This window comes from Tiliqua scincoides, chromosome 2 (genome assembly GCF_035046505.1).
Source record: "Tiliqua scincoides isolate rTilSci1 chromosome 2, rTilSci1.hap2, whole genome shotgun sequence".
Lineage (NCBI taxonomy): Eukaryota > Metazoa > Chordata > Lepidosauria > Squamata > Scincidae > Tiliqua > Tiliqua scincoides.
The window spans coordinates 245,790,432-245,807,266 of NC_089822.1; the positions used below are offsets into that span (position 1 = coordinate 245,790,432).

Sequence of the window (16,835 nt, forward strand, 5' to 3'; positions counted from 1 at the left end):
GATGGCACCTGGCCTAGATGTCTTTAGAAGGGAATTGGACTTTTCATGGAGGGAAAGTCCATCAAAGGTTGCAAGCCATGCTGACTATATGCAACCTCCGGGTTTAGCCTGTTTCTGTTTGCCGGATGAGGGGAGTGGCAACAAGATACAGGCATCTTGTTACCTGAGACATCTGGTGGGGCACTATGAGATACAGGAAGCTGGAGTAGATGCCCCCCTTGGCCTGATCCAGCAGGGCTCTTCTTATGTTCCCACTGTTGCAAGAGCCCAGTTAATTAGCATACAAAAGTGATCAGCTGACAAATACTTTTGGTAATCATCTGTGGTCGTGTGTTTTGGTACAACTGCTTCTGTGTTGGTGGCTTGTATCTTTAGTCCAGTCCTCAGAAATCTTTGGCTGCCAGATAGGAAGAATGTGTTGGGATCTGGTAAACTCAGACAGCTTACTCCCACTGCCCAAGGTCTCACAGCTTGGCACAGTTCCCGGGGAGTGTGTGCAGCAGCCTTGCTGGAAAACTTGCTTCGAGGACAGAAATACAGCACAGACAGCAGGGTCCTTCACCAAACATGTATTTACATCAGATACAGTGCAGTTCAGTACAGGCATTCAGCGTTGGTCCCACGCAGGGAACCCAGAGCTACTCACTGCCACAGTGTTTAGAGCAAAGCAACAAAGTGCTCTACTACCATCCATCCAACAATCCCCATCGGTCCAGCAGTGGCTGCTTTGGCTTTATACAAAAGCTCTCCAATGAGTGCCTGTTTCAGGGCAGGCTTGGGCTAATCAGCCCCACCCATTTCCACCTAGCTGAGTGACTCAGCACCTGCTGAGTGACTCAGCACTTCTTGCCTGTAGCAGGCTTTTGCTGCCTCTGCTGGGGCCAAACTTTACACAGGCCTCCTGTGTCAAACGCAGGGGCATCCTCCAGCAACGCCCAGCCAAGGGACTGGGCACAAACCTTGACACCCCTCCTGAGTTGTGGCAGGATTCCTCACTATTTTGGGGTTTGTACTTTAGACATATTTTACAAGGGTTTACGTTTCATCAGTCATATACATAAAGCTGGTTACATTTTACAGGCATTGTAGTACATACAGTTTACATATCGTTATCACAGTTTTCCATATCCATTACCATGCCCAAGTCTTTCACCATCTGGTGGTGTCTGGTCGCTCCCAGTGGCTTGGTTAGGCCGTCTGCAATAATCTCTTCAGAGGGGCAGTATTGCAGTCTGATAAGGCCCTTGTTTATAGCATCCTTCACATTGGCATACCTGATGCCAATGTGTTTGGTCCTGGCCTTTAGTCCATCGGTGGTGGCAAGGATGATACAGCCTTTGTTATCTTCCTGCATCAGGACAGGCTGTAGGCTGTCCAGGCCTATATCCTTTACCAATTGGGTGTACCATGTTAACTCTAAGCACAACTGAGATAAGGCCCCGAATTCCGCTTCCGCGCTGGACAGGGAAACATATGTTTGTTTGGTGGAAGCCCAACCCACCAGAACGCCTGCAAACCTGATAAGCAACCCTGTGGTAGATTCCCTGGTTTGAACATCTGACGTTTGAATGTCTGCATCAACGTAAGCAGACAATGTTAATGCCTCCTTTGGCTCAATTTTCAGGCTATAGTGGCTGGTTTCCTTCAGATATCTTAGTACCATTTTAACTGCTGACCAATGGGCCTGCCGTGGTTTGGTTGATACAGGTGTTTGTTGACTTGGGGGCTATTACTGTAATCCCCTTTGAGGAAATCGGTGGTCATGGGGGTCTTGGCCCCTTTACACTGTTCCGTGTTGTAATTTTTTAGTACCTGCATGATTTTGTTCCTCTGATGCCACAGGTACCCACCTGTTGGCATCTGTTCAGTTTGCACCCCAAGATACTGTTGCGCATCACCTAGTTTTTTAAGAGTGAAGTGCTTTCTCAACTCCTGCATTATTTGGTACACCCGCTTCTCATCCTTGGCCATTGTTAATATATCGTCAACCAAGCACAAGGGCGTTTGTGTGGTCTTTGTATATGCAGGGGTCAGCCTTGAATGGTTTGAAACCCATTTTCCCTAGGGCACTGTCCAGATCGACATTCCATTCATGTGCTGCTTGTTTTAAACCGTACAGCACCCTGCGTAGTTTCCATACTTCCCCGGGTACCCCACTTTCAAACCCTGGGGTGATTTTCAAATAAATTTCATTCTGCAGGGGCAAGTTCAAAAATGTGGTATCTATATCAAGATGTTTGACAAAGTACCCTTGGCTGGCAGCCAATGCCAGGCACAATCTTATGCTCTGTGTACGCAACGTAGGTGCAAAAGATCATAATCAGTAGATGCTTGTGCACATCCCTGTGCTACAAGCCTCGCTTTGCACATTGCCAGGCCTCCAATGGATGCCTTTTTTAACTTGAATACCCATCTAGAGCCTATTGCTTTCTCTCCAGCAGGTAGCAGCATTCTGCTAAACACTCCTTTTTTACAAAGTGCAGCGTACTCTTCCCTCATCGCCTGCTGCCAGGCAACTTTTTCCCAGTTCCTTTGTCTGTAAAATGAATTAAAATTTACTATGACTAGAGTATGTGCCACTTTAACAACAGTTGTACATCTGAGACGGGCAGCTTCCTCAGCACCCAGTGGTACAGCAGCACTGAAATGGCTGCTGCTGTTTCATGCAGGGCCTGGGAAGTTGCTGGAAGTCTCCTCGGATAAGGAATCCTTGCCCCATGTTGAGCCCCTGTGACCCTGATAGGTCTACTCGGATCTGTGCCAGCTCTTGTGTTGGCACAGAACAGAAGAGTCCCTTGTAGGGCTCCATAGCTCGGGAGGGGGGAAAGGATTCAGCAGCAGCCTCTACTGCCATCCCCGCCCCTTCCTGGACCTGATCCTCCCCCCATTCCACCCTTCTTCTGCCCAGTTCTCCCCCCCTCCCCGCCTTCCACACTCCTGAGAAGAGTCCCTGCTTCCTGGAAGTCAGATACCTTTCCTCCTAGGACATTCCTGTGTTCCTTCGAGAAATCCAGTTGTGCAGACAGTTCAGCTTTCTCTGGTTTTGCAGCTATATGGACTAGCAGGGAATCAGGGTATACTGAAGGATTGAATCCTGTTGAACTTCGCAGCACGAATGCAGCTGTGCCAACAGGGCATGCACTGCATCCTGTGATGAGGGGACTGACATGGGAGGCCTCTTCAAGGAAAGGGAACATTTGTTCCCTTACCTTGAGGCTGCAATAGTGCAGTGGTGTAGCTACACAATCTGGCAGCCAAAGGCACAAATTTTTTATAACACCCCCCTCAAGGCACCTCCTGTTTCCGCTAAAACTGGAAGTACCTTTCTAAGGCCTATAGCAGGTCTGAGGCTTGGGATGGCTGTGCGTGGCCTCCCTGGACCTTAGAGGGCACCCCTTTGACATCCCCAAGGCATGGCACCCGGGGCAAATGACCCCCCCTCTGGTGCCCTGAAGCTACACCACTGCATCAGTGCTGGACAATTGGATAGGATTGGGTCTTGTGTGTACATGCTGTGGGTGAGTGTTATCTCCTAAGAAAGAGTTGGGCCCTTCAAAGCTGCAGTGTTGGCTGTGAGATGTGTTTGTTTTTCTTCACTAATGAAAAGTAGAATATCTTTCTTTAAATTTAAGGTTGTACCAGACTGTTTTATTTATAGAACAAAGAAATTGTACAATCCTGTTCAACCACATACAATGTCTAATTACATATTGTCAATTTAGTTAAGCAATTTAAAGTAATTACTAGATAATGCATTTGCTTTTTAAATAAATGCACTTAAACTTTCAAAAACTGATATCAACCCTGGGTAACAGATAAGGTGGGATGTGCTTCAAAGTTCTGGTAATAGACACTATTGAATCAGTACTAAAAATGTGCACTATAGATTAGGATCATAGAATGAAGATTTGAGGGATTTTGCTTTTTGAAGCTCAGTTTTATCTCCCTAATGTAATAGTTATTAGCAAGGCACTTGCTAAAAAGGAACCCCTTGCTCAGTTTTAAAGGTACAGTTGAACTTCATTTAAAAATTTGCTCAGGGATAGTTAAATGTTCAAAGAAAAATAAAGTTTGGTACAGATGAAGAGTTTGGGGAGAATGATATATGAAAGTTAAAGTGCAATGGAGAAGCCATTTCATGGTCTGGTTCACACTTGCATGTACATAATCTGATTTCTCTGCAGTTGATGAGTTGTACACTTGACAACTGGCTGCTCAATGTCTGGACTGACTCTACTAAAAAAACTTTATGCCAAAACAAAGTTGTGGTGATTCTATCCTGTGGTATCTAGACTGTGATTACCATTAACACATATGAGTCGCTGCTTCCGGTCACAATCATCAAGAGGTGAACATGCATGTGTGCACTAGGTCCAAGTAGTAGCTGTTGATGTGAATTTCAGTGACACAAACCTTTTGAGTATTTACTCAAGTACAGGTGTTCCAGCTTAATTTACTGATGGATGACAGAATATGTTGATAAACTTTTTTTAAAATTTTTATGCTGCTATAAATTTTATCTGCTTTTTTATTGTTTGTTTTATGGTTTTAATGGTTTTTTAAATCTTAATATTGTATTTTGTTTTTTTAAATGTGATGCATTCTGTTGTGCACCGCTTTGAGTATCAGAAAAGCGGTATAAAAAAGAAAGAGAGGAAATGTGCAAGAAATGTTACCAGCAGTTATAGACTTACACGGCTTGCTATTTAACAACATTTTAAAGTACTTATATTTAGGCTACAACTTGGCTGCAATTCTCTACATACTTATCTGGGAGTGAATTCCATTGAACTCAGTGAGGTTTACTCCTGAATGGGATGCATCAGATTGCTCTACCAATTGCAGCAAAGTAATTTACGGTCAAATCCTATCCAACTTTCCAGCCCTGGTGCAGCTGAGCCAATGGGGTGTGTGCTGCATTCTGTGGTGGAATGGTAGTTATGGAGTCCTCCACAAGGTAAGGGAACATTTGTTCTCTTGCTTCTGAGCTGCATTGCAGCTGCAATGGCACTTTTGGATCCTGAGAGCACAATCCTGAGCTCAGCATGCTGGCTTACCACTGGCACACACTGTTGCAAACGTGCCGTAAGGCACATTTGCGAGCCCTAACGCCGGGTGAGCACCCATGCTAGCCCAGCACTGGGCTAGTACCGGGCAGGCGGCCGGCCTCTGCCGCTCGACGGTCGCATGGACTACAGAGCAGTGGAGAGGAAAGCAGGGGCATAGGGAGAGGTGGGGAGGAGGTGTTCCAGGGAGGTGGGGAGAGGGCAGGGAGGCGGGGAGAGGGTGAGTTTGAGCATGCTGGGGGAGGGAGAGAGGCAGGACTGGTGGACTGATGCTTTACCGGATCCTGAACTTCCGCGTCAGGCTCGGTGCCTGACACAGGGACTTTTTCCAAAAGATCGGTGGTGAATTGAGTGGCCCCATTGCGGGGCTACTCCCTTTACCCGGGGGAAGGGGACAAAAGTCCTCTTCTCCTGAGGTGCTGCCCGCAGCTGCCTTGGGCGTGTAGGATGTGGCGGCAGCTGTTTTTGGTACTGCCGCAGCCGTGCACCCCAGGTGCTCCGAATTGGGCTCTCTCTACATAATCACGTTTTGTTTTACTTAATTTCTTTTGAAATTAACATTTAAGCATCTGTGGATTCAATCGGAATCATGTATACATTTCCCTTTAATTCATTATGTTGCTGATTCACTGCCAAGACTGATAGATGTTTAAGATTGGGGATGTTCCCTGGGAAGAGAGGGAACTGGATTAGCCAGCAAGCATATTTCTGAAAGAAGAAAGTGATCCATAGTAAAACACACTTCTGTCACCTCTGATATTTCTAATCAGAAATTAGTAATAAACACTTGAGACATTTGATTTTAGAAGAGGTGTTTTTTTGTTTTGTGTGTGTGTGTGTCATCCTTTGTAATAAACTTTTTTTTCTTTCCAACTTTTAGAAGTGTCATATTGCTCGGTGAAATGCTGAAGTCACTTTTTCAGCTGTAAAGTACCTGCCAGGATGTTCAAAAATGAATATCAGGTAAAGAAGAAATGTTTCTAACTCTCTTGCTGACTTGTGCATCTTCTATAAATTGAAAACGAAATGTGCTAATACTCTATACCAGCTGTTTTTAAAATCAATGAGACATTTTATTTCTGTTTCTACCACTATAGGTCTTTTCTGAAAACATGTCTAGGGGCCCTAAAATTTTGACTAGCCTTGGTACCCAATCATTATTGTCATGTAGCTGTTCCCCAACCCTTACCATTCCTGAATTCTCTAGCATGTGTATGAAGACTCAGACAGTTGGGGTCTGTCATGTCATGCTAGAATTGGGTAGGCGGTTTCTAGGAAGTAATTCATTGTCATTGACAGAAACCTGCAGCCTCTTTGTGAACCTCTAGGCATGATGTTGTATTTTGTGCATGAGTACTGTATTACCATTTCATAAGTTGCAAGTTATTATAAGAACATAAGAACAGCCGCACTGGATCAGGCCATAGGCCCATCTAGTCCAGCTTCCTGTATCTCACAGCGGCCCACCAAATGCCCCAGGGAGCACACCAGATAACAAGAGACCTCATTCTGGTGCCCTCCCTTGCATCTGGCATTCTGACATAGCCCATTTCTAAAATCAGGAGGTTGTACATGCACATCATGGCTTGTAACCCATAATGGATTTTTCCTCCAGAAACTTGTCCAATCCCCTTTTAAAGGTGTCCAGGCCAGACGCCATCACCACATCCTGTGGCAAAGAGTTCCACAGACCAACCACACACTGAGTAAAGAAATATTTTCTTTTGTCTGTTCTACAGTATTTCTTTCTGTTGTTTCCCTAAATATAGTGTGTTTTATTATAGCAAAAGTCTGAAATATTGTAACTTTACCACATAAGGGAAGGTGCAGTAGCCCCCTGATCATTTTGGTTGTCTTTTTTCCAGCTCTACAATACACTTTTGAGATGTAGTGACCATAATCGCACACGCTATTCCAAATGTGACTGTTCCATAGATTTGTATAAGGGTATTAACATGCACTTTGCCCTTTTTTCTCACATCAGAGGAAGGCATTCTCAGACAGGTTGCTCTTCCTACTCACTCCAGGTAGACAGGTCTATAAAAATTAGTAGTTCTTAGGAGCCTTGGGAGGAGTCACCCTTGCTAGTTTGATTCCAGTTTTGCTTCAGTGAAACAGGACTACAATGGGATTTTCTCCTGTTGCCTACATTTCACCTCTGTGGAGTAATAACAGATGGCATAACAGCCCAGTCTTCTAGGGGCCTTCTTCCAGGAAAGGCTAAACAGATTTCAGTGATCTTCTCTCAGAGGACCCATCTGTGTTCTTCCACATAGTCTCTTCCAGGAGGCTTAGATCCATTATCTCAGAAGCTGCCCACCAAATGAACCAAACTGAAAGAGAAACCATCCAACAGTTTCTCAATGAAGCAATCCTCCAATAAGGGAGCAAGGCAGACTATGGTTAGGGCTATAGCCGTATTGACTTTGGAGTCAATGGCAGGCCTTTAGTACATCTGGCATCGCTAAGGCCTGCATCAGTCCCCACATGCAAAGCATCCTGCTGAAAAGTTCCACCCATGACTACAAACTTGTGGTTTTAGTGGTGTAACACAGTTCACCAATCGGTGAGAGACTCCTCCCAGATCAGCACCACTGTCACTCTTGAGCAGACCAACTGGAGCAGAGTCCAATGCTAACAGTGAAAGTAGTCCATGTCCACAGGAGAAAGTGTCTTCCAGGGCATCAGTAGAGGGTCCGCAGGAGAATCCTCAATTGCAGCATCAATCATGAGGTCCATCAGGGAATTTTATATTTTCACTCTTCAACCCTTCCACTCTCCTTCTCTCTGCCTTCTGAGGAGAAAGAATTGACAATCAAATTCAAGCCTTGTTTTAAGAACATGGTGGGCCATGAAATCTCTTTAGCAGCTACTTTCATTGACTGCCATTTTTGGCAAGAAATGTTCAATCTACTCCATCCATTGTCCACACAGTCTTTCCTGTTCACCTAAAGGGCACTCTTATCTAAGGTGAGAGGTTTCCACTTCACCCAGAGCCAACCTACATAGACCTGCTATCCCTGTCTTTGAAAGGGAACACTTCAGACTTCACTTCTCCAGTCACCATGGGCAGGCATTCTTCTAGCAGTTTGAAGTGGGGAATGGGAACTCACAGCTTTTCAGGCCAACTAGTCACATTCAGCCTCTTAGATTCATCAGAGGCTTAGATTGCAGAGGCAATCTGCAGGCAGATTGGTCCTTCCAGCCTTAATGTGTTCGCTTTCCTGCCCCTCCAAACTCAATTCCTCTCCCAGTCTACCTACTCGTATTCCACATAGAAAGGTTCATTTTCTGAGGCCTTGTCCTCAGAATCCTCTTGGAGTTTCAGCCCTTCCTTTCTTAGCAACACATTTTAGTCAAAACAGACAACACAATGACCAGAGCACTCTTAAATAGTCAAGGGAGAAGATGTACGTTTATGGAGAGGATGTACCTTCTTTTTTCCTGCTCTTAGTGCCACCTGAGACATATAACAACTGAATGTGTTAGAGAAGAATACTGTAGTAAACAGACTGACAGGCAGCCCAATCCTATTCTTTCCTGCGCACGAAACAGTTGTGCCAAAATGGTGACTACTGTATCCTGTGGGGTCTAGGAAGCTGCTGGAGGTCTCCTCTGGGGAATGGGACTTTTGTCACCCTCCCCTAAGGAAAGCCCTAGGCCCTGCAGTGGGGCTTCTCACACCTCCGCCAGCTATCTTGCTGGCACAGACTTGAGAACTTCTGTGTTGGGCTTTTCAGTCTGACACAGAAGATAGGATCCAGGAGACGAGGCCTCTGCCGGTCCTGCCCCCTCCCACCCCGTCCTCTACCCCTGTTTTGCCCTTCTTCCCTCCTGGAACCCCCCCTCGAAAGGCTGCCCTACCACTGGCAGTCCCATTTACCTCTGGGCGACTGTGCAGCATCTTCTGCCGAGCACTTGGCCTAGTGCCAACAGGTACTGTTCTGGTGCTAGCGCTCCCTACTGTGAGGATGCTATAAACGTGGAACTCAGTGCTGGCACTATGGCTCTTTAGGACTGGGCCCTGGTTGGCAAGACCTAGATCAGGCTGAATGGAGTCTTTTCCCAGGAACGTTTCTTCAAATCACAGTATGATTTGGTCACCTGTTAGTGGACATTTTCTTTTCCAGTGTACCTCAGAGTTCCCAGGTTTGTAACAAGATCTGAATGCCAGGAGGAAATTGTGTCTAGAATGTGCAGGTCATTTTCATAGCTCCTCACTGGCCCTGATGGCCTTAGTTTTTGGACCTGCTGCAGCTGACCATAAGTCAATCCTATCCACTATCAAAAAGAAGCCATTTTTCCATTGATTCAACGCTTTTGCCAAATGCTGAAGCCATAATTTGGATTTTGCCAAATGTTCAAGCCATAATTCTATGTTGTACTAATAGAAGAGGGATAAGGAAATTGAAGTTCAGCTATTACAACAGAACTAGTGAAGGTGGAGCCTTTTGTGGCTCTGCTAATTTGCACAGCCCTTTTTATCAGTGATGAGGAGGACAAACAACCTGTCTGAGGATGCTGTCCATCCATTGTAAAGAAAGAACTCATCATGGTAAGTCTAGCATTTTCACAGCAGTTGCTCACTGGATCAACATTTTTCCTGAGCTATCCAGCACAACTTCAAGGTCATTCTCCTGGTGCAGTGAAAACACAGGTTGAAATCTTCTGGTCTTGAATTTTTTCTCCAGGTCAGAACTAGGGAAGCCATTCATAAAACCACCTTGGTGTTTTGAAAGTGTGGATCACGTGCAGATTTTGAATGAAACACAACTTGGCGCTAATAAAGCTTATGCAGTAAAAGCTTGCTTTACCAACACTTCATTAACTGTCACACTTGGTTAACACTTGCCCTGAGGCAACAAGCAGAGGTGCTGGTTGACAGATTGCCAGTTAACAAAGCCACCTGCCAACCGCTGCCTTTGCTTCCTGCTCAGGGTTCACCTCTGTGGTGCCACTGTACCCTTTTTCCTCCCTCATGAGTACACTTTAGGAATGGGAACTGCCTTCCCCACAAAGGCCCTGCTTAGGGATTAAAGAGCTTCCATTCCTAGCATGTTCTCATAAAGAAAGGAGTGGTGCTGCAGAACCCACCCATGCTTGGTAAGGAAAGGAGGGGGCTGGCAAGTGGGTGGGGAGAGGAGTTGTTACATAGAAGCTCTGTTAGCCAGCAAAATCTGGTTAACTGGCAACACTCATTTGCTGTGAATACCCGTTAACAGTGCTTTTACTGTAATTACTTTTAATGGTAATAAAAATTACTAAAAATGGTAATTTTGGGAATAAGTTTCAACTTTTACAATTATGGTGAAAGTGCAGAATTGCCAACATACTGGAGTTGTACCAATCCTTATCTCTTTTATTGCAGGGTGGTCCATTTTTTGAAATCTTCAGTGCTCAAGGCAAGAATCCTGGAGCAAAATGGAAGATCTTTGGCAGTCCATCAGTAATCGGGAAAGTATGTTGTATTGAGGGATGATAAGACCTTGGAATATAAACCATGGAAAATGTACATGAAGCTTAAAATTAGGAAGTAATGAGGGCTTTGACCTGACTGTGGAAAAGTTGTCACTTTCACTTCTGTTACCATGACAGAATAAATGACCACATGAATTAGCACTTCATGCCTTCCTGCAAATGAGATTTGTTACAGTTGTAGTTCTACAGCTGAGGATATCTAATAGAAGGAAGCTTAGAATAGCTTTGCTTTTCTGATTACTGCTGGGTCAAATCCCTGGGCCAGTGGATTCTAAAGCATTTAAACTTTTGATGGTGTATTCATAAATATATTTTTAAAAGACACTGGCAGCAAATGTTACAGCTACTATCTCCATGTTCACAAAAATGGAGGCTACTGGTTTTATCTGGTTGTTGGACCTGTTCTTCATTTAGCACTTTTCCTCTTAGTTAATTTCCTTCACTGGTCTCTGGGTAAAACAATGACCTTTTTACCGCTGTGTCTACCCGCCCCCCTTTCTCTTTGCTTTCTACATTTCTGTAAAGAGTTCACAGGTCAAGGCAGTGTCTCTAATTCTATATTGTTCCCTCACCTTCATCTGGGCTACCCAGATTTTCTCTCTTTCTGTGAGTGAGCACTTCTTAGATGGGTTGAGATTCATTGTTCTGAATATGTGCATTGCCTGAAAGGCTGAAAAATCTCACACAGGGCGCAATCCTAAACCCTTATGTCAGTGCTTTCCAGCACTGACATAAGGGCAATGCAGCTCTGAGATAAGAGAACAAACATTTCCTGACTTTGAGGAGGCCTCCGTGAGTGACACCCAACTGCAGGATGCAGCACATATCCCATTGGCACTGCTATGCCACTACTGGAAAGCACTGACATAAGGGGTTAGGATTGCACCCACACAAAATTTTTTACTGTTCTTTCAAGAGGAGAATCCCTCTTAGAAAGCTTCATTTGTGGCTGCACTTTTAGTCAAGTATACTAACTTCAAAAAGCAAACTTGTTTGTCTATTATAGTAGAGACTTACTTTGTCTTCCCTACCCTGCAAATACTAATGTCTTTGCAGTGGACCTGTGGCTAGCTTGTGCTTTCTGAACTATCCCTCCTCTCAGCATGGTAATTGCGTAGTAATGCTACAAGTTGTTGTTAATAATAGTAATAAGTTAGAGCAGCATTTCTCAGTGTGTGGTCCTCAGAGCCCTGGGGCCCCCTGAGGCTATTGTTAGGAGTGGAAAAGGCTTCAGAGACCATATCATTTGAGAACTGCTGATTTAGAGCACTTTTTCCTTTGAATGTTTGTAGGATTTTACATACATTGGTGTTCTGCCAGATTTCCAGTCCAAGCTCCTGGTTAGTCTCTTGGAGAATTATGCCCACTTTTAACTAATTAGCTCCCCTTCTTTCCTCAAAAAATGACCCTGGTTCTGCCCTGCAGTACTACTGGACCTCATCACCAGAGTAGCTCTCCTGTTTAACCTACAGAGGTCCTCCTTCCTGCCAGCAGCCTCCCACCACTACAGCAGCCCCATGGTCCTCAGTAGGTCTTGGGCACAGCAGCCAAACACCAGTCTTAGTATCTCCAGTAGTTTCTGCTCCAGCAGCTTCCAAAGTCCATTCACACATCAGTCCATTAGCCATCAGTTCCTCAGCCTGTCCTTCCTCAAGCTTTCCTCCTGCTAACCACACCAAACTCTCCCTTCATAAGGTGCTTTTATGCCTAAGGGCCCTGTTGCTTTCAAGTGACTGCAGCTGTGCAGCACACTCCGCTGGATGCCCAGGCCCCTTAAAGGGGCCACTGCTGATACCACATCTACCTCCTTGCCAGATCTTCCATGATTCCAATACAATTGGTAAACCTTAGAATAACCCTGTAGGATATGTCTGGCTTTTTCTGACATGGGAATAAGGCTGAGATATTTAATCTGTGCATCAGGGCTCCCTTGGGAGCCCCAAGGGGCATTCTGAGGCATTTTGGGGAAAGGGTGGCCACAGCTGCTCATCTCAGCTGCATGTGCTGCCTCCCTACTTGCTGCTTTTCTGTGGCTGTGAACAAGGTGGGTGGGGCAGTGTGAGGCGGGGAGGGTGTGTGAAACATGGTGGGGAGAGGTGGGAGAGAAGGCTGGCTGGGCAGCAGAGGAGGTGCTGCATCTCATTAGCAAGGGGTGTGCACCTGGCAAGCTTCAAACTGGGAAGCAAGCCTGACCTAGAGAGAGCAGCGAAGCACTTTTCTCTGCTTGGGAAGGAGGGAGTCCAGCCTACTCTTAGTAGAGGGGGTGTCCAAATGCCACAGGCTGCATTCCTCTATCTTGTGGAGGAATAGAGGTGGGGGAATAGGGGTGGCATCTGCATGTTGGGGTGTACATGTGTGAGCATGCCCCTCATCTACTTTGGGGGTGAGTTGTAGTCTTGCTGGGTGTGGCTGTCCACACTTTCCTGGGAGAAAGCCCCACTGACTCAAATGGGACTTACTTCTGAATAGACCTACGTAGGCTTGGGGTCAATTGCTCTGGGTGCCCTTACAATGATATGCTGGTTCACTGTGTCTGTCCTAGGAGTTCGATAGAGAAGTGAAAGGTTTCGTATTTGTTCTTGAAGGAAGCAGTCAAACCAACAAGATGCAGCTTCCTAAGGAAACAAGGCAAACTCGTAAGTACAAAAGTATTATGTGCTCATATTATTGTATATCAGAAGTAGTCAAAGTTCAGCCCACAGATCAGATTTGGTTTGCAAGAGTCTTCAGTCCAACTCTCACTGGCTCTCTGCATATAGGTAACAATCTGGTTTTTTAAAGCTGGATGTCCAGACTGACTGTTGTTGTCCCACCACAACCCAGAGTGCTGATCGCATCTGTGTGGTGCAGCCAGCAGCAGACTGTGCGCATGCAAAGATCATCCCTTTCCCTCTCCATATGCTGCCCCCCCCCGCACATGCAGACAGACGAAACGAGTTACATAAGAACAAAAGAAGAGCCCCACTGGATCAGGCCAAGGGCCCATTTAGTCCAGCTTCCTGTATCTCGCAGTGGCCCACCAAATGCCCCAGGGAGCACACAAGACAACAGACACAACCTGAGTCCTGGTGCCCTCCCCTGCATCTGGCAATCAGAGGCAGCTTGTCTCTGAAACCAAGAGCTTACACATACCTACTATGACTTGTAACCCTTAACGAACTTTTCCTCCAGAAATTTGTCCAATCCCCTCTTAAAGGCATCCAGGCAAGATGCCATCACTACATCCTGTGGCAATAAGTTCCAAAAACTAATTACACACTGGGTAAAGAAATATTTTCTTCTGTCTGCCCTAACTCTCTCAACACTCAACTTTCGTGGATATCCCCTGGTTCTGGTGTTGTGTGAGAGGGAAAAGAGCGTCTCTCTATCCACTTTGTCCATCCCCTGCATGATTTTGTATGTCTCAATCATGTACCCCCTCAGGCGCCCCTTTTCTAGACTGAAGAGGCCCAAACTCTGTAGCCTTTCCTCATAAGGATGGTGCCCAGCCCAGTAATCATCTAGGTGTGGCCTTACCAATGATTTGTACAACAGCATTACAATATTAGCTGTTTTATTCTCACTGCCTTTCCTAATGATCCCAAGCATGGAATTAGCCCTCTTCTCTGCCGCCTCACATTGGGTCAACATTTTCATCGAGCTGTCCACCACCACCCCAAGATCTCTCTCCTGATCTGTCACAGACAGCTCGGAACCCATTAGCCTATATGTGAAGTTTTGATTCTTTGCCCTAATGTGCATGACTTTACATTTGCTTACATCGAAACGCACCTGCCATTTTGCTGCCCAGTCTCCCTTTTTGGAGAGATCCTTCTGGAGCTCCTCACAATCACTTCTGGTCTTCACCACTTGGAAAAGTTTGGTGTCATCTGCAGACTTGGCCACCATGCTGCTCAACCCTGACTCCAGGTCATTTATGAACAGGTTGAAAAGTACAGGTCCCAGGACATATCCTTGGGGCACTCCACTTTCTACTTCTCTCCATTGTGAATATTGCCCATTGACACCCACTCTCTGCTTTCTGGACCTCAACCAGTTCCTAATCCAGGAGAGGACCTGCCCTCTAATTCCCTGACTATGGAATTTTCTCAGCAGCCTTTGATGAGGGACTGTGTCAAACGGCTTCTGAAAGTCCAGATATATAATATCCACAGGTTCTCCCACATCCATGCCTGTTGACCTTTTCAAAGAATTCTAAAAAGGTTTGTGAGGCAAGACTTACCCTTACAGAAGCCATGCTGATTCTCCCTCAGCAAGGCTTGTTCGTCTATGTGTTTTGAGATTCTATCTTTGATGAGGCATTCCACCATCTTACCTGGAATAGAAGTTAGGCTGATTGGCCTGTAATTACTTGGGTCCTCTCTCCTTCCCTTTTTAAAGATCGGTGTGACATTTGCTATCCTCCAATCTTCTGGCACCATTTTAATATGGTGGCCATTTATAGGGACAAGTTGCATATTTTAGTCAAGAGATCAGCAACTTCATTCTTCAGTTCCTTAATAACTCTTGGGTGGATGCCATCAAATGAGTTGAGCACAGAACCTCAGCCTCTCTCTCTGGCTGAGACTGTGAGACTGTGAAACTGACTCTTGATCCTGTTGCTCAGTGCAGTGGCTCCTGTGAAATTCCCCATCCGGGCCACCCAGCCAATCTCTCTCCAGACATCCTAATTGAACTTTCAGGTCCCACCCTCACATTACAGTGACAGCTAGCCAGCAGCAGAACCAGAAAGGAAGTGGGACACCCTGTCTTACTTTCCATTTGGTGGATGTATATTTTTCCCACGAAAAAGGGAAATGTGGGGTAATCTTGTAGTGTTCTTGGATCAGGGAGAAATCTGGATTGATTGCTAAGGTGGGAAAGGATCCTGGAAATGATGGATTAAATAAATGTAAAACTTTTTCAAACAGAACTGAGTTGTTTATGCATTGAGAGATGTATTAATTTAAAATGTATAAAAACAGAGCGCTCTCTCTCTCTCTCTCTCTCTCTCTCTCTCTCTCTGTGTGTGTGTGTGTGTGTGTGTGTGTGTGTGTGTGTGTGTGTGTTAAAGAGATTTGGAACTGGGGAATAAGACCAGGATTAGTTGTTTATTTGGGGGTAAGTTTGGGTTCTGTATTGTAGTAGTGGTATTGATACTATTTCTGCCAGACATTCTTTTGACTGTAACAATTCTAATAAGCTTGCTTTATAGCCCTTTGTAGGATTTCCATACCCCAGTGCAGCTTTCAAGGAAAATATGTGCCTATCCCATAATATATTATCAGTTTTAATGATTGGAATGTTAGAGATTGGAATGTCTGTTTTCTTTCCAAGCTGGAACAACTGTGACTATTACACTCTTATTAAGAAACACCTGTATATTAAGGGCTGTAGAAGAACAGAGTAGCCAGCTTTTCTTGAAATGAGTTTTAATTCATTTCATTTTTATACTGCACTTCCTCCAAGGAATTCAGTGCCACTGGTTGTTCTCTCCCTGTTCTCATCCTAACAACTCTATGAAACAGGTCGTGCTTGGAGATAGTGACTAGCCCAAGCTGACTAGCACAAGTTCTTTGCTTTATCGTAGAGTGGGGATTTGATCGTGATGGTGGTTGTTGCTGTTTTAAACATAGTCCAACACTCTTATTACTGTACCATCTGACTTCACTTGTATCAGTCTCTAGAATCTGTACCAGATTCTGGTTTCAAACCCTGATGCTTTCATGTTCAGTATTTTATGGTTGCTGGCACTGAAAGTGCTTGTGAGCAAGAACAGATTAACAACTCATCCTATGCATATTTACTCAGAAGTAAGTCCTACTGTATTCAGTGGGGCCTACTCTCATGTAAGTGTGCATAGGATTGCAGTGTGACTTACCTGTAACCTCTAAAGTCATTGCAGGTGAACCAGTCCCCTTTTTGTACTCTGAATTCAAGGTGAATCAATAGGGGACAGCATGACTTGAAAGCAGACTTTAGCAGTTGTAATCTAAGCACTGACACCAGCTGTGAAAGTGTGGCTACAGTATGTCCTGAAAATAAGGTAAATACTGAGTGTTAATTGTCTGTTTAGCTCTATGATTAGAAAGCAAAGTGGGAATTCTGGGAATTGAAGTGGAAGAAATATGGTCCTATCTGCTTTTCATATCACTGCTTATTATTGTGCTACTAAATATTTTCTGTGTAGTCGCAATAATAAATGAGGCTGTAGCAGTGAGTTACAGCATAACTTCATTGAAATAGTTTCAATAAATAATGACATTTTTCTGTATTTAGAATGTTCTGTTTAAAAATGTTCTAAATACATGT

The 16,835-nt window shown here is 44.9% G+C and overlaps 1 protein-coding gene across 1 annotated transcript in view; it reads left to right on the forward strand.

The window, feature by feature from the left end:
- The first annotated feature begins 5,953 nt into the window (after nt 1–5,953).
- Nucleotides 5,954–16,835, forward strand: part of CFAP20DC (CFAP20 domain containing) — a 191,339-nt gene continuing 180,457 nt past the window's right edge. The window contains exons 1-3 of the mRNA XM_066617348.1: nt 5,954–6,029; nt 10,435–10,524; nt 13,087–13,180. Coding sequence (XP_066473445.1) covers nt 6,009–6,029; nt 10,435–10,524; nt 13,087–13,180 — 205 coding nt within the window. The 5' untranslated portion in view covers nt 5,954–6,008. The remainder of the gene's footprint in view (nt 6,030–10,434; nt 10,525–13,086; nt 13,181–16,835) is intronic.